This window comes from Hyperolius riggenbachi, chromosome 1, assembly GCF_040937935.1.
Source record: "Hyperolius riggenbachi isolate aHypRig1 chromosome 1, aHypRig1.pri, whole genome shotgun sequence".
NCBI lineage: Eukaryota > Metazoa > Chordata > Amphibia > Anura > Hyperoliidae > Hyperolius > Hyperolius riggenbachi.
This window is the reverse complement of record NC_090646.1, coordinates 531,118,389-531,140,054: the sequence shown is the minus strand read 5'-3', so window position 1 is coordinate 531,140,054 and position 21,666 is coordinate 531,118,389. Positions and strand designations below refer to the sequence as shown.

At 42.8% G+C, this 21,666-nt stretch overlaps 1 protein-coding gene across 2 annotated transcripts in view; it reads right to left on the bottom strand.

Annotated features, from left to right (window-relative positions):
* KREMEN1 (kringle containing transmembrane protein 1) overlaps positions 1-21,666 on the bottom strand; it is a 202,421-nt gene that overhangs the window by 25,538 nt on the left and 155,217 nt on the right. For both annotated transcript variants that reach the window (XM_068271634.1, XM_068271635.1), the window contains exon 5: positions 18,679-18,832. In XM_068271634.1, the coding sequence (XP_068127735.1) occupies positions 18,679-18,832 (154 nt within the window). The remainder of the gene's footprint in view (positions 1-18,678; positions 18,833-21,666) is intronic.

Genomic DNA, 21,666 nt, shown 5'->3' with positions numbered 1-21,666 from the left:
CTGCATCTGTCACATATTGCTCATATGAGCTAAAGCTAATCCCTTGCTTTTTACAAACCATTTCTGCCTTTGCCCAGTTTATGTAGATAATTGTCTAGCCTAATCAATGCTCTATAGCAGAAATGGCTGGTTGAGCGAAAATTGTATTTGGCAAAATGACCAAAATCACTGAGTGAGGAAACACGATTGAAATTCAGTTTACGCCACTCCGCCCACCTCTGCTATTCACCAGACAACAATCTTCTGTTCTGCTTCCATGCCTCGGTCTTCAAGGCTCCGAACCAAGGTCTAAATTCAGAGCCACATACTTGACTTCCCGCAAATTAAAGTTGTGTGTGACCACAGCTGTGTCCTTCTCCTCAAATGTTCTTTCACAATCTGACCTCTGAGTACACAATTGTCTGCCCACTAGCCCTTAACAAGACTGTACCACATTGTTCCCACAGGCAGACCCTTCACAGAGCCAGTAAATGTTTACTAGATATGGAGCTTTATCTCCACCACAGTCTCTAGGGGCAGCCGGACACACAGGCTAGCCAGAGGTTTTATGACTAAACAATTGCTGACCCTGACCTCGTTCTATTGTCCAGATAAAAATGGATTTAAAATATAGTTTGATAAATTAAAAACATTTGCACACAATGGTCTCGATTCACAAAGCGGTTCTAACCCAGTTAGAGACTTTAGGAATGATAACCATTGCACCATGCTGGTGAAAAGCCAGTTTAGGCGTGATAAGTTTAGGCATGATAAGTTTAGGCGTTATAAGTTTAGGCGTGATAAGTTTAGATCGCGCACAAAGTCCTGCACGCAAAGCAGCGCCATTAAACTCTATGCAAAGTGCACCAGACTTTGCTAGCGCAAAACTTTTGATCAGCTGTGCACTGCGGTGCTAACCCAGTTGGTGCTTAAACTTATCACGCCTAAACTTATCACACCTAAACTTATCATGCCTAAACTTATCACACCTAAACTTATCACGCCTAAACTTATCACGCCTAAACTTATCACACCTAAACTTATCACGCCTAAACTTATCACGCCTACACTTATCACGCCTAAACTTATCACACCTAAACTTATCACACCTAAACTTATCACACCTAAACTGAGTTTAGAAGTGATAAAGGGCTTTTCACCAGCGTGCTAACTGTTAGCACCGCTTTGTGAATCAAGCCCATTGAATAATGTTCACATGTTCTTTTTAATGGATAAGCATTTGTACTGGGTGAAGTACACTGTCCTTTTAGAGATCTTACAACCCCACCCTTCACCACCCCCATTATTCCCTTTATGGCCCTTGCTACGCAACTGTACCTACAAATTTCACTTACTAAGATGCTACTCCATCCAAACACTAGATGGCGCTGCAGCACAGATTCTCCTTATGATTTTCCTCTTGTAATTTAAATTTAATGAAAGAAGAGATGATTTTCCATCAAAGAAGAATAACACTTCTCTCTACAGATTAATTTTAGTGTCATGTCTGGCAAAACAGAATATTTAAAGTCAACTGTAAGTGTACTTATAGTTTCGTTTGGTTACAATGTCTTAAAATTAGGAAATACATTATAGCTCTGTTTTAAAATGTTGGCACATCACTGGCAAATAGCTCTTTGAGTCTAATTCTAAAAAGCAGTAGGGAACATTGTAGAGGTCTCAGCTAGTTAATGGATTATTGCAGGTGTTACAAATAATTAACAATGGCTTCTGCTATGTGTACATATTTCCTCATGCAACAAGGTGGGTATTTTTATGAAATCTGCACTTCAAATGGAATATTGCTGCCATGGTTACAAGGAAGGGCAATTTATGTTTCGTGTCAATTTTTAAAATGCTTAGCTGGCTGCAAATTGTAATTAAATGAGAAAAAGATTTGCAAAGCTGTGTCTTTATTGCAATTTTATAAGAAAACCGTGTTATTCCCTATGTATGCTTAAAATATATACCCAAAAGCAGTGGTATATTTGTGTTCAGCCTTGTGATAGATGGCCCATTGCCCTTATTATACATACTGTATATAGCAATGAGAATTTTGTACTTTGAAACTTCTTTTTTTCAACGCACATTTTTGGCACGTTATAAGACAGCAACACATATTATGGAAAAATAAGCAAAATGTTGTCATGAAAAGATGTCTGATAGTAACTATAACAATCCCCACAGGTTATCTTAGACCTCAAAGCCTGCTAACAGGGTGTGTGTTCCAACTCTCTTCCTCGAGCTGCCAAATATCCAGACATATGGATAGACCATAAAAATGTTGTCAATTTAACACTGTCTATAAAATCCTTCAAAAATGTGCCTTCAAAAAAGCACTTTCCTGCACAGCATTTCAGTAAACTTTGCATTGTGCATGTCTGTTTTTTTCCCCACTCAATCACACCCCTCCTGCAAGTTGCAAGCTTAGCTCGGGTTAACCTGCGCAGGAGGATTTCTCAGGCCCCGCTGGGCCGATTTGCATAATTTTTTTTTATTGCACGCAGCTAGCACTTTGCTAGCTGCGTGCATATTACGATCGCTGCCGCTCGCCTCCGATTCACCGTTACCCGCCGCGCCACCCCCCCCTCCAGACCCCTTGCACAGCCTGGCCAATCAGTGCCAGGCAGCGCTGAGGGGTGGATCGGGATTCCCTCTGACGTCATCCCACCCCGTCGCCAAGGCGACCAGGGAAGCCCAGCACGAAATCTCTGAACGGGATTTCCTGCTTACTCTGATCGCCGGAGGCGATCAGAGTGGGTGGGGGGATGCCGCTGCTCAGCGGCTATCATGTAGCGAGCCCTGGGCTCGCTACATGATTTAAATTTTTTTTTTTAAAGTGCTGCGCTGCCCCCTTGCCGCAGGAATTGGAGCGGCAAGGGGGTTAATGAAATCGATCTGAATTTCGGTTCTATCCCATTAATCTGATCGGATTGGTTAGGATATTTTTGTCCATTAGTGGTCCCAAACGATCATCTATGATCGTTCATACGGAGAATCGTTCGTAATTAATCATTCAGCAAATTGTATCATTAGTGGCCACCTTATGATAGGGTGAAAAGAGGTGTTTCACTATTTCTTTTTTAAACGACAACCGAGGTGCCACGTGACATGATGAGATAGACATGTATGTCCAGTGCCAAGCACACAAATAACTAGGCTGCGTTTCCTTTTTTTATTTTCTCTGCCTGAAAGAGTTAAACATCTGGTATGCAAGTGACAGTTTCTATCTGGGTTGGGACTGAGTTGGACTGGGTCAGACTATATGATAAGTAAACACAGCCATAAAATAATTTCCAGTCAGTAAATGGCTTCCTGGAGCAGAAAAGAGATTAAAAGGGTCAATAATTCATAGATATGAGCTCTAGCATACTTCAATGAAGGTGTCTTTGAGCAGAGACAATAAACCAGTAAAAACTTAAAAACTAGATTTAAATCTAAAGTAAAACTGTGGGATATCTTAAAAAGTAATTTTTAGGAGAAGGAGGATCGATACAGTTGTTTTTCTCATCGGCTTATTTTCACATCGGATGTCCTTTAAAACAAATGGATATATTTATCATAAAGCAACAAAACTTCTCAGTTTCAACATTTGATATGTTGTCTGTGTTCTATTATCCGCTTAATATAAATATGGTTTAACTGATTTCCAATTTATCACATTCAGTTTTTATTTCAGTTTACAGTGTCCCAGCTTCCCCCCCCCCCCCCCCCCCAAAAAAAAAAACAAGTTGTAGAATACCTGATTTCCACAACCAGGCTACATTTGCTGGAAAGACATCACCAAGCTATGACTTTCAGTCTTTATGTTGAGATGTTTCTGGTTACTCTGGTTACTGTCTGATGAGGAGAACATGAAGTAAGGTAGCACCAGGGGGGCATAACTAGGGGGGAGCAGCCTCTGCGACAGCGGTAAGGGGGCAGAGGTATGGCAGTGCCCCAGCTACTAACATCCCTTTTTTCTGATATTCCAGATCAGGTGTTTTTGTGGCTACACATTATTGGTGTGAAGATACTGATGGCCACACTTGTTTTATGACCCTTGTGTGATGGATCCCATGTTGTGAGAGTCACCAAGGGGAGGCAAGGGAAGGTTTGTGAACATTAACTGGTACCCATTCAAGTTTTGCTGGGGGCCCCATGTTTTGTAGTTAGACTCCTGGGTGGCCCTCTGCTAATCCATATTTCTGTGGGAGCTTGGCCATGGTATTTGCCAGGCACCACATGGCAACTACAACACTGTAAACAGTCAGTACACCAAGGTGTAGATGTAGTGATTAGCGACAGCGTTTATTCATCCTTGAACTGCAATCACACTGACAACTGTTTTGTGGGTCTCTCTGTACCAATGTTTGCAGGCACAGTAGTGGTTACTGATTAAAGGGTACCTGAAGAGAGAGGTATATGGATGCTGTCCTGTTTATTTCCTTTTAAGCAATACCAGTTACCTGGCAGCCCTGCTGATCCTCTGCCTCTAATACTATTAACCATAGCCCCTGAACAAGCATTCAGCAGATCAGGTGTTTCAGTGGTTCAGACTTTAAAGTCTGATCTGACAAGACTAGCTGCATGCTTGTTTCTGGTTTTATTCAATTACTACTGCAGAGAAATAGACCAGCAGGGCTGCCAGGCAACTGGTATTGATTAAAAGGAAATAAACATAATAGCCTCCATATAGCTCTCTCTTCAGTTCCCCTTTAAGTCATTCTTATACCTTTGACTTTCCATCAAATTGATATTAAGAAACAATATATAATTTACTTTACTTTTCAAGTGTAATGGTTTCTTCTGTTAAATGGAGAAACACTTATTAGGAGCCCTTTCACACCAAAAATGACAAAATACAATTGCATTCGCCATACGAGCTCCAACACTGAACAGATGCAGAAGAGGCGCGGTTTACGTTTCAATTTGGATTAAAGCCCACTGGTGTGCAATAGTTGCCATTATTCCTATTGTACTATAGCATAGCTTGTGGCTAAGGGTATGCGATTCCCCAAATTTGGGTGAAACAAATGTTTGGTGTGGAAGGCCCTGAAGCCTTTGTGACACCTTGAGACCGGTTTCACACTGTAAACTGGCGGCAGTGATGCAGTGCATCGCGCCCACCACACCGCCAGAAACAGGCCTTCAGGCAACACCCCTTTAGTACGCGGTATTTCCCATCTGGCCACCAACGAAGCAGGAAGTGACGGGCGCTTGCCATCACTTCCTGCCTCGAGTATGCAGAAATGCACGGGAGCGTATTGTTAAAATACGCTTCTGCGCATGTGGGTTGCAACGCCAACATTTTAAAAATCCCTGTATCGCCATAGAGTAACGTGACTTCCAGTCCGACGCAGAGTGAAACAAGTACGCACGCTAACGTAGTTTTGTCCTAGTGCCGGGGGTGCTGTGAAAACATCACTTCCGTCGCATTGCGCCGTACCATGGCTGTATTCATAGACTTTCATTGCCCAGCGGTGGGGTGCAGTAAAGATTACGCACTGCACCGCTCCGGTGTGAAAGGGACCTTAGCCTATGGCAATAGCAAACAGTACCTACTGTAATTTCCTGCTTTCCTATAATGTTCGGTTATGTCATGTGCAATACTGTATTACGCTATGTATGCTCTCTATTAATTAGCACAATTTAAATCTGCATATAAAGGGTCAGAAAAAAGAGATAAGATCCTATTGGGATGTTCATCTACTGGCTGAGCCACACATTGCCGACCTGAAGAAACCGCTAATTCATATAGGTGCAGAGTATTCCATCTTTGTCAACCTGTTCCCTGTGACCTATCTGTGGACGCCTCCATCTGCAACACATTGTTCCCAGCTATTCCGTCTTGCAGAACGCAGAGGTATGAAATTACGACAGCTCAGAAATGCTTGAGATCTGTTGTCGGCAGCTGTTGGTCTACATGCCAGGCTGCTGAGATATCTATTGTTAGATCTACTCCCAGAGGTTCTGGCCTTTTTTAATTTTGCATGAAGACACGCATTGTGATGCTGATCCTGTTATGTCTTTTTTTTGATGCATTAGAATGTGTACCATGCACAAAGTAATGTTAATCCCAATGACAGACGGAGAGAGAAGTGGCTCAGATGTAAGAGTGCTGACTGCAATGCTGATTCCCCCGGAATGTCTCAAATACCACATCAGACACACATATATAGGAACCATTAGAAATGTATAATTAATAGCAACCCGCTTCTAGCTAACAACAGCTGAAACTACTAGTATAACTACCAGAGCCGGGACAAGGTCCTCCAGCACCCAAGGCTGAGACACCAAAGTGCGCCCCTCCATCCCTCCCACCCCAGCTGTCACACACTGATTGCTATTAGACTAAGAGGGCCACAGGGCCCGCAACCTCCCCAACACCTTAATATCTAGTTATATGGCTTGCAGTCCCTGCCATGTATCCCCTTTTCTTATTTATTTCTGCTTCAAACAGAATTAGGAATGACAGATAAATGAATTCTGCGCCCCCTCCTACACTGCGCCCTGAGGCTGGTGCCTCTCCAGCCGATGCCTCGGCCCGGCCCTGATAACTACTGTCAGAAGGCCAGTTAAGCCTCTTTTCTTTAATAGGTCCAGGGCAGATGATGAAGGTGAACAATTACCATCAATATGTATGTCATATGAATGTTTGTGCTATTTATTTGAACAATAGTGCATAGAAACATAACAAAAATCTAGTTTTCTCCTATAAATAATATACAGAGTGGAAATGCCTTTATCCAAGGGAGGGAGGGTGGGGTGGCCATGTGCTCTGTGCTTTGCTATGTAAAATATGTTGTTGATGGTTTATTCTGCATGGGAATGTTTCAGTACATTAGGTGAGTAGGTCCTTGGCGGCATTTCTCCAGTGAGTAGTAATGAAGATTAAGGCCATAAATCGCTATAGATAGCAGTTTGTGTTGTGGTGCAGGTTTGTGTACTTGAAGTTGGAGGGTAACATTAGGAGAAAAGATTAGTTATGCAGCAGCATCATGCTGTAAGGGGCAGTGACAGGGAAACTCATCCCAGTGATCACAACTGAAAGACTGGCTTAAAGCAAACCTGAACTGAAAAGTCAAAATAAACATACACACATCATACTTACCTCCAGTGAAGTGTACTCATAAATCCTTTTCTCCTCTTATGTGTCCTGTTTGTCCACTGAGATCAATGGAATTCTCCGTCCTCTATTTTGAAAATGGCCATTACTCCATAACAGCTTCCTGGTCAACACACTACTGTAATATTGCCCACTTGAGCCATAGGGAAACACGAACATTACCTTGCACATCAGTTGTCCTTTTAGTTTAAGTTATAACTGACAACAACTGATATATGCTGTAACCAGTAGCAAATGATGTATTTCATTTCTGACAAAATCTTCTCAGAACTGGAAGGTATCGTAAGAAGAAAATGATGAGCTTCTGAGAGGAACTGATGGCAAGGTAAGCATGTTATATTCATTTGTAGGTACATCAAGTGTTTATTTTAAATAATTTTCCTTGGTTCAGGTTCACTTTAAGTGGGTAGCACAAATCTGCAATAACAGGTTGTCTTAGGGCCTAATTGTAATGAGTGATGGACAGCTGCTTATATAGGTAGAAAAAAACAACGTTTTGTAAAAAATAATACCTTTTAATGGCTAACTAATAGAGTTAAATGATGCAAGCTTTCTGGGATCTAGTCCCCTTCTTCAGGCATATTTTCAGATGTTAGGTGAAGTAAAACACTGATGCAGATTTTTACTTCACCTAACATCTGAAAATATGCCTGAAGAAGAGGGCTAGATCCCAGAAAGTTTGCATCATTTAACTCTATTAGTTAGCCATTAAAAGGTATTATTTTTTACAAAACGTTGTTTTTTTCTACCTATATAATTTGTTTGGCTAACACGGTACAGAAACTTTTTGCTACGAACAGCTGCTTACTAATTCTACAGAAATAAAAACACTTTTCTCCTCATGACCAAATTTATATGGTATAAATTGGTTCACTGAGTGGTGGACCAATGAGAATCCTTCTTATTGTTAGGCAGGATTCTGGTTGGTCTTTTGCAATCCAATGGGATGCTTGTCCTGTGCAGTGGAGCTGAGTGACGGTAGCAGCATCAACAGAGGACCCAAGGTGACCGAAGACCCAAAAAGCAGGTAGAGCAGGAACGTACACGGCAACCAGCCTGGTGACAATGGACACTGCAATTATTGTTGTCAGCATCCGCCTTGTCGACGATCCGAGAAGAATCATGCAGGTTCCAAATTTGTGTTCCGCTTAAGGCAACGGATCAAACAGATGAGTTACAGATTGACAAGTGTGCATGGGTCCTATAACTAACATAGGATCTGTGAACATACGTTTTTTCTGATGCAGAAACGATATGTTTTTTCCCTAGTGGGAACCTAGCCTTACTAAAGATGTCATATCAAACCTTTTAGTAATACTGAAAGGACCACTATTGTGAAAAATTGTAAAATTTAAAATACATGTAAACACATACAAATAAGAAATACACTTTTTCCAGAATAAAATGAGCAATAAATTACTTTTCTCCTATGTTGCTGTCACATACAGTAGTTAGTAGAAATCTGACAGAACCGACAGGTTTTGGACTAGTCCATCTCTTCTTGGGGGATTCTCGGCAAGGTTTTTATTCTTTATAAAGATATTCCCTAAAAATGATTTATACAAAGATGCTGCCCAGCCTCCCTGCACACTTGTTTAGCAGTTGGATGAAGCAACTGCCATTCACTTAGTGCTTTTGAAAATAAACAAAACCTTGAGAATCTCCCATGAAGAGATGGGCTAGTCCAAAACCTATTGGTTCTGTCAGATTTCTACTACCTACTGTAAGTAACAGCAAAATAGGAGAAAGAAACGTACTTCTTATTTGTATGTGTTTAGTAGTAGTGTAGTGGTCCTTTAACCACTTAAGGACCACGGGCTTAAACCCACTGGGAGACTGATGGCACATGATCTCCTGCAAAACTCCGCCCCAGGACTTCACACAATTGCCGTGAAGCGGTCCTGGGGCTGCTGCCGCATTCACGCCAATTGCCGTGGTGTGGTCGACAAAGGGTTAAAGGGTACCTATAAAAAAGTTAGATACTTACCTCAGTAGGGGGAAATCCTCTGGATGGTCCAAAGGCTTCCCTGGTCTCCCTGCACCCCTCCTGCACTACACTGAAATGGGATCCTCTGAACAATGTACAGCTTTAAAGTTGAAGTCTGCTTGCGGCGTGCTCCCCTCCGTGTACGAGCGCAGCCACATTGGGGCAGGTGCATAGTATGGCCCGCGTCAGTGCAGTAGCATGGAGCCACTTGTGCACAGCTTTTCTCTCTGTCTACGGGCGGCTCCATGATACCATGCATGTGCAAACCCGCTGGCGTCTGCACAGTGCGACCGCGCTCATACATGAGCCGCGAAGGTTAGAAGGGTCCTGGCCAGCAGCGGAGGGGTCGCTGAATACTGGGGAAGCCTCTGAATCATCAAGAAGCTTCCCCCTCGAGATGTACGAAGTACATAAAGTTTTTTTTTTAAACTACAAGTTTACTATTTTCAGTATCTAGAAGTGATTTAGTTAGTGAATACAGGATTATCAGTGCATCTAACATATTTTCAGGCTACAATAACCATACATAGCAAACAGACATAACTATACATAGCAAAATGGGTCAGTGATGTCATTTCCTGTAAAAACACGAACAAACGGAATTGTATATACATGTTTTCACAAGTAAATCAGACACTAAAAGTGTTGGCATAGACAATTTTTTTCCTTTTTATTTAAAAGTAGCTTCTACTTACACATCTTACTCATACATCCATATACCTGTCTAGACATGGAATATCTTTCTGTCATAAGTTCCTTGCCTGAAGCGCTGACAGAGGGAGTGGTAAGGAATTACAACCTGACATCTAGGTGCTGAGCAGACACAGGCCAGAGATGTTCAGGTGTCCTCAGGTTGTGTTTTGCAATCAGTTCTCTGAACATTGAGGATATTAAAAAGAACATTCAACCCACTGATAAAATCTAAAAAATGAAACTCTAAAACAAAATCAAATGTATCTCAACCACCATCTACATATGACAGGGGTGGTGTCATGAATGAATGTATGTAATAACTGCTTCCAAAAAATACTCTTAAAGCAGCAGGGTCAGCCATACCATGCCAGGAAAAAAACCACATACAGTATATAAGTAGATAACTACTTGTTTTACTTATGTAACAGTTCACATTTTGATTACAGTGAATTTAATATTGTAAATAAAGAGAATTCTGTTCCTGGCATTTGCCATCTTGGTTCCCTCTGACTGAAGCCAATCCTGATGTAATTTACTCCCTTAATTTTTTTCCTCCTAGAATCTGCACTGTCATAGCTAGCTTGCTTTGCAACAGATGAGAGCACAGGCATAGATCGTATTTCAGCTTCACACTGAACTGCACTCAGCTAATCAGTGAGGAGCAGGAATGTGGGAGGGGTGATGACAAGCTTCCCTCTCGTTGGCGGTGGCAAAGATAGAGCCAGGCTGATTGGGATAAGATGTATCACAGCAGAAACATTTTTGAATAGACTGAAGTGCTTGCAATGCAGGGTAAAGTTACAAGAAGCTACATAATTAACACAGAGCAGTGGGTCAATGGAATTTGATTTTGTGGCTGACAATCCCTCTTTAAAGTGAGAGGAATATAGAATAAGGCTTTAAAGGGATACTGTAGGGGGGTCAGGGGAAAATGAGTTGAACTTACCCAGGGCTTATAACGGTCCCCCGCAGACATCCTGTGTTGGCGCAGCCACTCACCGATGCTCCAGCCCCGCCTCCGGTTCACTTCTGGAATTTCAGACTTTAAAGTCTGAAAACCACTGCGCCTGCATTGCCGTGTCCTCGATCCCGCTGATGTCATCAAGAACGCACAGCGCAGGCCCAGTATGGTCTGTGTCTGCGCAGTACACTCCTGGTGACATCAGCGGGAGCGAGGACACGGGCGTGCAGGCGCAGTGGTTTTCTGACTTTAAAGTCAAATTCCAGAAGTGAACTGGAGGCGGGGCCGGAGCATCGGTGAGTGGCTGCGCCAACACAGGATGTCTGCGGGGGACCATTAGAAGCCCCGGGTAAGTTCAGCTCATTTTCCCCCGACCCCCTACAGTATCCCTTTAAAGTGAATCTTCAGTGAGAAAAGTATGGAGGCAGAAATCTTCTTTTTTCCACTGTAAAATATTTCAGTCATGCCCCACTGGGGAAAAATGGATATAATTTGTTAATAAAGAACTGATATTTATTAAATTCCCAAAACGGTGGTCTAGCTGGTTATCACACTTAAACCTTAAACTAGACTAATTAAAATGTAGTTATGACAACTGCTTGTGCTCTCGTGATTCCATAATTGTAAGGTTGTGGGGTGGTGAAGAGGAACATGTGAATTGTTTTTGTGCTCTGATGTTGTTGGCCTGATGTTGGGATTTTTTTGTTGTGTAAAATCAACTAACTTTACGGTGGTGTTCGAATTAGGCATATTGAATTCAGAACACCCAGATACTCCTGATTACCACTGTTCAGCACTGAACAAGCAGACAGTGTCAGGGGGAGGTCACTGACTTGCGTGTCACGGCGTGTTTCATGTGACTCCAATACTTCCTCCTTCCAAACTCGAAGTAGAAAGCATCGGAGTCATATGAAACGCGCCACGACATGCAACTGAGTGACCTCCCCCTGACCCTGTCCGCTTGTTCAGTGCTGAACAGTGGTAATCGGGAGTAATTGATGTATTTGGTTGGCATTTTCAATTTTAGTTTAAATAGTTTGAGTCACACCTGATGTACACCCAAAACCAGTGAAGGTGCACATGAGACAGGTTGCCTCTCCTGCATACTTGTTCTGGGTCGGTTAGTCAGAAAGTATTAGAAGAAGTCATAGGATCAGCCTGTCAACTGCCTTTCTTTTATTTTTGGATAAACTGAAAGAAGGCACGAACTCCGGCACTCCACAGGAAATCTTCTTTTATTAAGGCCACAAAGCAACGATTACAGAAAGAAAGCCCCTACTGTCTACAGCTGTTTCACGTGATATTCACGCCTCTTCAGGACACGTGGGGCCTGTCAACCTTACTTCCTACACTACCTATAAACAGGTAACCCCTCCCCCTCTCTCACAGGGCAGGGTCGGGGGGGGGAAGTTTTTTTGTATAAGATCAGGAACATAGGTGGCAGTGTAGTTTATACAAAAATACCTGTAACAGACCTATTTAAAAAACACATTCGCCTCATCCCTCTCATTGAAACCCAGATTCCCCAGAGCCTCAGTATGATAAATCATCCATGCTTCCCTCTTTGAGAGCCTATCATCTCTCAGCCCCCCTCTGCGGTCGCTCTGTACGACCTCCAGACCAGCAAAGGAGAGACAATCTGCATTACCCAAATGGGCCTCATTTATATGTTCTATCAATCGGGTAGCACCTACCCCATTTTTGATAGATCTTTTATGTTGAAGAAATCTCTCCTTCAGTGGCTGGACCGTCCTACCAATGTAATAGCGGCCACAGGGACACCACACACAGTAAACGACAAACCGAGTACGGCAATTGATGAACTCTCTGATTTTCCAGGTAATCGGGCCAATCTGCACTGCCTTACCCTTTTTAATAAAGCGGCAGGCACTACAGTGCCCACAACCATAATTCTCCTCCCACTTACTTTTAGTCAACCAGTTACCAGACTCTTCCTCCTTTTTTATGTCACTATGCACCACCAACCTCCTGATTGTTTTACCCCTCCTAAAGCTGACCCTCGGGGGTGATTCGGTTATATCCTTCAGATGTTTATCCAATCTGAGGATTCGCCATTGATTGCGAACCGCTTGTCTAATCTTTTCAGAGAGTGGGGAATAATCAAATACGAAGTTACACCGATTGCTTGTAGATCGCAATCGATTCTTCCTGGTGAGTAACTGTTCTCTTGGAACCTGTCGGGCTCTATCTAGGGCTTTACCAACTGAATCTGGTTCATATCCTCTATTGATCAGACGTTCACCAAGCTCTATCGTTTGTTCCTCAAAATCTGACTCGTTTTTGTTATTCCGCCTGAGGCGCAAGAATTGGCCATACGGGATGGCGTCCTTGACATGTCTGGGATGGTAACTAGCAAAGTGGAGCAAGCTATTCGTGGCGGTTTCCTTCCTATAACCTTTTGTGGTCACCACCTGATCCTCAACAACCACCTTTAGGTCTAGGTACTCCACTTCCCTATCGCCAAAGTGTGAGGTAAAACTCATATTAATTTGGTTGGAATTAATCCACTCCATAAATTTCAAAAATTCCACACGGTCACCATCCCATACTACAAGGACGTCATCCACGTATTGACGCCATAATTTAATATGGCTCCGGAATGGATTCACAGGGGACCAAATGGTCTTGTCCTCCCAAACTGATAGGAAAAGATTTGAATAGGTTGGGGCCACAGGGGTCCCCATCGCTGTTCCTGATACTTGCTTGTACCATTTTTGATTTCTTTTATTTTTATTTGTTTTTAAAGGTAATCCTCCATATTTCACTAAAATACACTTTAAATACATGCCTCTCACCGGTGAACAGACAGCAGGACAAAGTGTGGCAGAACTTATAGAGGTTGAGGTCTCTATTTAGTGAAAGTCACATTGTGAATATACCTGCGCAGGAAAGTATTTCGAACATACTGCATTGTGGTAGCCACACAACGATGCAAACCATGACAGGTGTGCTTTAATCGCCAATCACGGCCCTCTAGTTTACAATTGTGGGCAGCTTGGTTTGATTCTTCCTGCTTTTTCAGCAGACAAACATAACAAGGCAGGGGTGAGTATATCAAACAGAGAGGAAGGCAGTCTAGGCTCAGTAAAAGAATGTGCTATATATAAAGTATAATAGGACAATATGGGGGAAAAGGTCACATTAAAACTGCTGAATGAAACTGTTTCCACTGATGTTTCGCTGAATGAAACATAAAACAACCAGAGACCCGTTGGCTGTAGACCATCGCTAGCGCTCTGCTGAACAATGCTGTAGACTGCACCATCATAGACACTCATCAAAAGGTAAACTACAAAAGACATGGCAGGATATGTTCCCTAATCCACTCGCATACTTCACGGACATTTCTCAAACACAAGATTTGCTCTGTGGAATATAAATATACAACTCGGCCCATGTTTAAAACGGCTGTTGAAATATGCTAAACTAAGATAAAGCTAAGAACATATTTAATAGAACGAAAATAAACATACAGAGAGTGAATGTGATAAGAACTTTGAAGAACATTTATACTGTTTATAATACTTAACGTTGTATTTACAATGCCTCAAAGTTATCATTTCGCCATCTGTGCAGAATGTATCTTTTACAGAAAGGCTAGGTAGACTCCAGCTGCCCAGTGTTAGGGACATTATAGAAATCTGGCCAATTGGCTCTTAGTCAGGGCAGCTTTGTAGTGATGCTATCCCGAGACCTCCCAGCTTTTGCCATGATCTATATGCCTCAATCCATGCTTGTACAGGAAAACAGGTCACAGTTGTGGTGGTCAGCCTTTTCGATTATTTGGGCTGTAGGGCTGTCATCTGTGGGGTTTCCCTTTATTCGCTAGTCACAGTAACTCAGGTTGTATGCATATTTGGCAGAGACCTTCTCCCAATGTGCTCTTTCCCACCACCATATGGACTCATATGATTTGTCTGCTTTCTTTATCCTTACATTGCATTCTATGTACTATTTTGTATTGTTACATCACCATTTTGCGTACCTTTGTTTATCACTGTAATACCCCTGTGTAACACTGTTTAATGCCTCACCTATCTATTGTACAGCACTGCGTAATATGTTAGCAGTTTATAAATAACATTTAATAACATCAGCGTCGTTAGGGTTATATATTCGTGGCCGTGCCACAGATATATGTTTAGGGTGCCCCTTACGTCTACTCTGGGGTTCTCAGCCCGAATTATTTAATATTGCAGTGGCTGAGCGCTGTACAAAGGCGCCACCACCTTGGGAGCGGCGCTTGCCGTCTATAAACATTACCAGGCAGGCAGCCTGGCTTAGCCTGCAGCTATTGGCTGAGGCTAAGCTGCCTGTGTCAGCAACACTGCCCCTTGTCCATTCATGAGTATTTGGCAGCGGTGGTGATTTGAAGTCAAAAGTCAGGGGGCTGTAGAGAGTGTGAGTAGCTCCGCCCCCACATATGTGCATGCGGAGCCATTTGCCCGCTGGACACATGGCATCCTCAGCCTTGCTCCAGCTCTCTAGCTGTTTCTGCCACCACCAACCAGCAAGTTTCGGGCATGGAGACAAGCCCACCACCTCTTTCTGCCGGCTTCCAGCCCAGTGCCTTTTCCTTCTGAAAGTAAGTGCAATGGGACAGTGCACTGCAGTGTGTGTGTGTGTGTGTGTGTGTGTGTGTGTGTGTGTGTGCGTGTGTGCGTGTGTGCGTGTGTGTGTGTGTGTGTTTTTAGGTGGTGCAGCACCTGTGCTTTAGTAGTCAGACGTGTGGTAGCAGGTGGGGGGGAAATGTGTTGAAGTCATGGTTGGGGGTGTTTGAAGCAGTAGTGTGGGCTGGGAAGTCCCTGTGTGGCAGGGGGTGGTAGAAGTTTTTGTTAACGGTTTCTGCATTCCAACTTTGTGGCGTTACGTTGTATGCACTCCAAATCAGTGCTGTACCGTTTTATACAATACAAATCTGTGGAATACCGTTTTATGCAATCCAAATATGTTCCATACTGTTTTTTATGCAGTCCAAATCTGTGGAGTACCGTTTTATGCATTCAGAATCTATGGCGTACCATTTTATGCATTTCAAATCTGTGGCATACTGTTTTATGCAACCCAAATCTGTGGCGTTCTGTTTTATGCATTCCAAATCTGTGGCGTTACATTTTCTGCATTTCCAGTATATGAGGAAACACTTCTTTGGTATATGTATTTTTTTTTTTTTGCAGGAGGGAATGCTGCCTTATACAGTATGAGTGCTTTTGGAGGGAAAAGTTTTTGTCTAATCGCCTTTAGAGCCACTTCGCCTAAAGGTGGCCACACACCATACAATTTTTTAAATATCTGTTCAATTTCAGAATTGCAATCAATTTTTCTGACTGATTGTATGTATGTTCAATTTTTCCCCAATTATGAAAAAAATGATTGGATACTCTGACAAAATTGCTAGGGTGTGTATATTAATAAATTGACAATCTAACACACACCATACAATCTTTAGAAAGATTGAAGAAAAATATCTGGCATTCCAGATCGATAAAGTTTGAAGAAAACGGGAAAACTGATCGGATTTTTCAGTTGAATGAAAAAAAGCTTTCGATCTTTTCGGGAGATCCGATCGTTTTTATCGAATTACCGTAAAATCGGATCATCACACGATACAATAATCGTGTGTGGCCACCTTAACTGTGTTTTGGGGAAAAAACTCTGGCCCTTTTGAGTTTCTGTTACATTACAGTTGGCTATGCCCATTTTTTTGCCGCGGCACCTGACCATTCTCTCCACCCTTGGTGCCCCAGGATGCCCCAGATCTTTTAGGATTCTAGCAACGCCCCTGTTTAATAATAATAACTTACTAATACAGTTTAGGCTAATGGCGGTGCTAACACCATTGGCATTTTAAATCAGAAACATGAGGGCGGCCCTTCAGCAGTTCAGGCATCCACAGAATTTTACTCCACAATGCAATGACACGCCAGGTATATAAACTCCACAAATAAGTTCGCTGGTTGGCGGGAGTGTGAGCGAGTGTCCCGCGATGTGGAGCAGCTGTTAGCTGCTCCGTACTTTCACCAGACACCCACCTTCTCTTACCCCATTGTTTGTGGGTACTTGATAGATTCATTTACCTGGCCTGTTAATACATTGTGGAATTGTTGGTGATTGCCTGAGGCTAGGAGTACACTGGGCAGAATCTTTAGCATTACCGAAAATGCATGCATTTTTGCCCATATTTAAAAGTCAATGGGCTGCATTAAAAAAAATGCATATATCTGCTTGAAAACGCACAACTTGCTGCATATTTCTCTAAAACGCACATAGTGTATTTCAATGGAAAAGGATGTGTGCTTTACTGGGGTTTTTTTTACGTTCGTTTTAAATAAAAAAAAATGGTACTGTATTTTACTCCATTGAAAAAGGGACATTTTTGAAGAAAAACTCAAAACGCAAACGCACTAAAAATGCATGAAAAACTTTAACGCAAACACATACAAAAATGCACTGAAAAATGCAAAATCGCACAATGCAGAACTCATGGTTTTCTACACAGCCTGAACTGCTGCAGTGCCACCCTTATCTTTCTGATTGATATTTTCTCCTCTGCCTACAACTCGTGACTGAGTACACCAGTGGTCTTGCCTTGCAACGCTGGGTACCTGGTTTGAATCCCAGCCAGGTCAACATCTACAAGGAGTTTATATGTTCTCTCCATGTCTGCATGGGTTTCCTCCAGGCACTCTGGTTTCCTCCCACGTCCCAAAAACATACAGCTAAGTTAATTGACTTCCCCCTAAATTGGCCCTAAACTATGATACATATGCTACATGATACATACAGTACATAGACATAAGACTATGGTAGGGATTAGAGTGTGAGCCCCTCTGAGGGACAGTTAAGTGACAAGACAATTTATACTCTGTACAGTGCTGCTTAAGTTGTCAGCGCTATAAAAGTACTAAATAATAATAATCATTTTGAAACATTGGGAGGAAACCTATACATGTATGGCCAACCTAAGTTAGTGTTCTAGGGACTCTATTCATCAAGCTGTGCTGTTAAAGAGGAGCTGTCAGCCCCACTATTTCAGAAAAAAAAAACACCCCGATATATGTAGACAAATACTTGCTCTACTTACATAACATATGTATTGCACTGTCCACGTTTTGATTTTAGTGATTTTTCTACAGTAAAAAAAAAAGAAAATCCTTCTTAGCATTTCTCATTTTACAGAGACACTGAAGCTAAAAAAAAAATTATGATATAATGATTTGTATGTATAGTACAGCTAGAAATTAAACATTAGGAGAAGAGACATAAGTCTAATATTGTTTCAGGAAGAGTTAAGAAACTCCAGTTGTTATTTCTATGCAAAAAAGCCATTAAGCTCCACGACTTTCAAAGTTGCAGAGAGGTCTGTCTTCTGAAGTTTATTATCTCAACAATCTTTTTAACTCTTTAGCAGTCAGTTTATTTAGAGGCTTGCAAGTGCTCTAGGCCAATTTGTTTTAGCACATTTTTTATTTTGTATTGGTTACATTAATTTGCTACTAAATAGTACTGCCATAATGTGTATTTATGGCCACTTGTCACTAGGGAGCTGTGTGAGCCAATAACAGGGGTGCATCTGAAGTAGGCGCCGGGCAGCTCGGTTCCGGGGCGAGCCAAATTACGGCTCTCCCTGCTGCTGTTTAACTCCCCGGCGGCGTTAAATACTGTTCCCCCTCCAAGTTGTAGCAACTTGGAGGAAGATGTAATTTGGTGTCTGGCAAACGCCAGAGCCCCTAATTACTGTTACGCGGCAAAGCATTGATGCTATGATGGCTCCCAGGTTCGGCGCTGACCTATGCACTGGTAGCAGTGCTAGACTCCTGGGCATGTCTTAATGTAGTAGTACAGATAGGGATGTCCATTGTTCATTACAGTCTATTGGAAATGCAAGTTCTAGAATAATTATTTGTAGTAAAAAAGAGCATTACTTACAGTCAAACAAAATGATGCGCCCGTCCCCGCCGCATGGCTGTGTGTGATCCCCGAAGCAGACACTGTTACAGTCTGTGCTCGGTGTCTCTCCATGTTTTCTGTAGTCTGCATTGTTGCCACAGAAACAGGCAAATCCCGACTCCAGTCCAGCAAACTAAATGAGGGATAAAATATAAACAAAATGCACTAAACCATTTTTTTTCCATTTTACTGTCCTGTATTTACATCATAACAATAACAAGAATAATATGACACAAGAAAAGGGCATAACGTAATCAAAAGCAAGCTCGTGCTTTTATTCTAAATTAAACAGTGGAAAGCAGCCCTCCAGGGCAGAACCAGTTACATTACTTACAAACAGCATGTAAAGACAGGTAAACTGCTTACTGAGGGCAAGCGTCTCTTGGAAAAGAAAGATCTGGTCGATGGCTACACACATATAGTCATAGTTCCCAACTGTCCCTCTTTGAGAACTCTGTCCCTCTTTCTTCCTCATTTGTTCCTAGTACAGATCTATGTAAATATATGTATTTTTCTACTGAAAATGAATTTTGACTCTAATTTTTTTCCCCATCTATTAAATTGTACACACACATGCACATGCTGCCGATTAAATGTATCAGGAGATCCCTTTAGACATGCACATGTATAGACTGATACAGAGAGGGATCAGAGGGACTAGAAGTGGCATAAATAGGACAGTCATGAATCCTACATCCATAGCAAGTGAGGACACCAAATGCTGGCTACACTTCTGAAGTCTGCAACTACCCAGAGTGTAATGTAACATAAGAACATCATGAGCATCAGGGCCGGGCCGAGGCATAGGCTGGAGAGGCTCCAGCCTCAGGGCGCAGTGTAGGAGGGGGCGCAGAATTCATTCAGCTGTCATTCCTAATTGTGTTTGAAGCAGAGAGAAATAAGAAAAGGGGATACATGGCAGTGACTGCAAGCCAGATAACTATTGATTAAGGTGTTGGGGAGGTTGTGGGCCCTGTGGAGCCTCTTAGTCTAATAGCAATCAGTGTGTGACAGCTGGGGTGGCAGGGATGGAGGGGCGCACTTTGCTGTCTAAGCCTTGGGTGCTGGAGGATCTTGTCTCGGCTCCCCCTATTGGAGTTGAAGAAAAGAGAAATAAGAAAAGGGGATATATAGTAGCGACTTCAAGCCAGGTAACTAGAGATTAAGGGCTGGGGGCTATGGAGCACCTCTTACTTAGGAGGGATGGGGGAGGGGCACACTTTGATGTCTCAGCCTTGGGTGCTGGAGGACCTTGTCCCGGCTCTGATGAGCATGTATTTTGGCTTCAGTAGTAATTGAGTGATACCCGCAACAAGCACAGAGCCGGCGGAGCCAGAACATCTAGCTCTTCAGGGTTTGCAATTTGGAGGGCTTGATTAACAATACCAAAGGACAGCAGTTTTCATTGCTGCAGCTTTGTACACCTGTCATCACCAGGCTGGTAGTAGAACTTAGAAGTCTTCTTCTATATTGTTTACATAATCTTGTCATCTTGATTGTCACCTTGCTCATAGTTTGTTTCAGGGGCGTAGCAATAACCATAGCAGCCATAGCAACTGCTATGGGGCCCTGGAGGTGAGTGGGCCCTGGTGGTACGAGATGTTTTTTCTAATAACTTTCCTTTATTTCTCTACCATCTCACTTTGTCTCAGTGCCCATGGACTATACACAGTGTGCATTGCACGGAAATGTAAATTGCCCAGTAAACTCATATCCATAGTGTAGGGGCAGGTGGCATTGCTCAAGAGTGTCTAGATATAAAGACCCCCATGAAAATGTTGCTATGGGGCCCCATAGTCTCTAGCTACACCACTGGCTGGTTTACATGCTTGATTGAAGAGACGCTGCTAGCTTCAAGCTCTGGCTCTCAACTGAGGTAATCCCGCCAGCCCCACCTACATAGATGTGATTAGATGTGGCAGGATAATGCAGCTGGATTATGCCAGGTGGACAAGACACTAGTGGATGCTGCTTCAAGCAAAGGGACAAGATTCTTCAAGCACCATAGAAAAAAGCCTCTTGAAATATAACCTGCCTTCCAGGCCATAAGTATGTCATTCTCTACCTTTTATGCTTTCTGAATCAATAGCCCTGAATAAGCATTATGCATGCAAAGGTACATTCTCACTCCGCTGTCCACTGGCTTCAGGAACCATCAGGAGTAGAGCCAGGCAACCAACATTCTTTTAACTACTCTACGATTGCTCCACGCCAACGGGGCGTGGCCGCGGCGGCAGCCCCAGGACCGCCTAACGGCAATTGGCGTCAGGTCCTGGAGCAGGCTAATGCAGGAGATCGCATGCAGGCTGCGCGCGCATCTCCTGCTTGGGGGGCAGAGCTCCGCCCCGCCTTCAGTCTCCGAGCGGCTATTGCCGCTCGCGAGACTGTTAGACGGCGCGATCGCCGTCTATTTACATGTACAGCGCTGCGATCGGCGGCAGCGCTGTACTGGGGACAGCCCCTCCATAGGCTAGGCAGTGATCGGCTGTCATAGGCTGAAGCCTACGACAGCTGATCACCCTGATTGGCTGGCGGGGGGAGGGAGCAGGGGAATAGAAATTAAAAAAGGCATTTTTATAAAAAAAATAAAAAAATATTTATAAAAAAAATAAATAAACTGTGGAGCGATCAGACCCCACCAACAGAGAGCTCTGTTGGTGGGGTGGGGAATCACTCGTGTGTTTTGTTGTGCGGCCCTGTAGCTTAGCCTTAAAGTTGCAGTGGCCAATTAAGTAAAAAAGAACCTGGTCTTTAGGGGGGTTTAAGACTGCAGTCCTCAAGGTTAAAAAAGGAACTGTAGATGACATTAGCCATATTTATCTTATTTCAGGCACCTTTCAGTCACATCACAACATTCACAGTTAAATATCTTCCACTAGCGATTACATAACTACCATATTTTAACAGAGGTGTTATTAAATACAATTTAAACATTTTGTTGTTTACCCAGCTAGTTAAAATATCTCT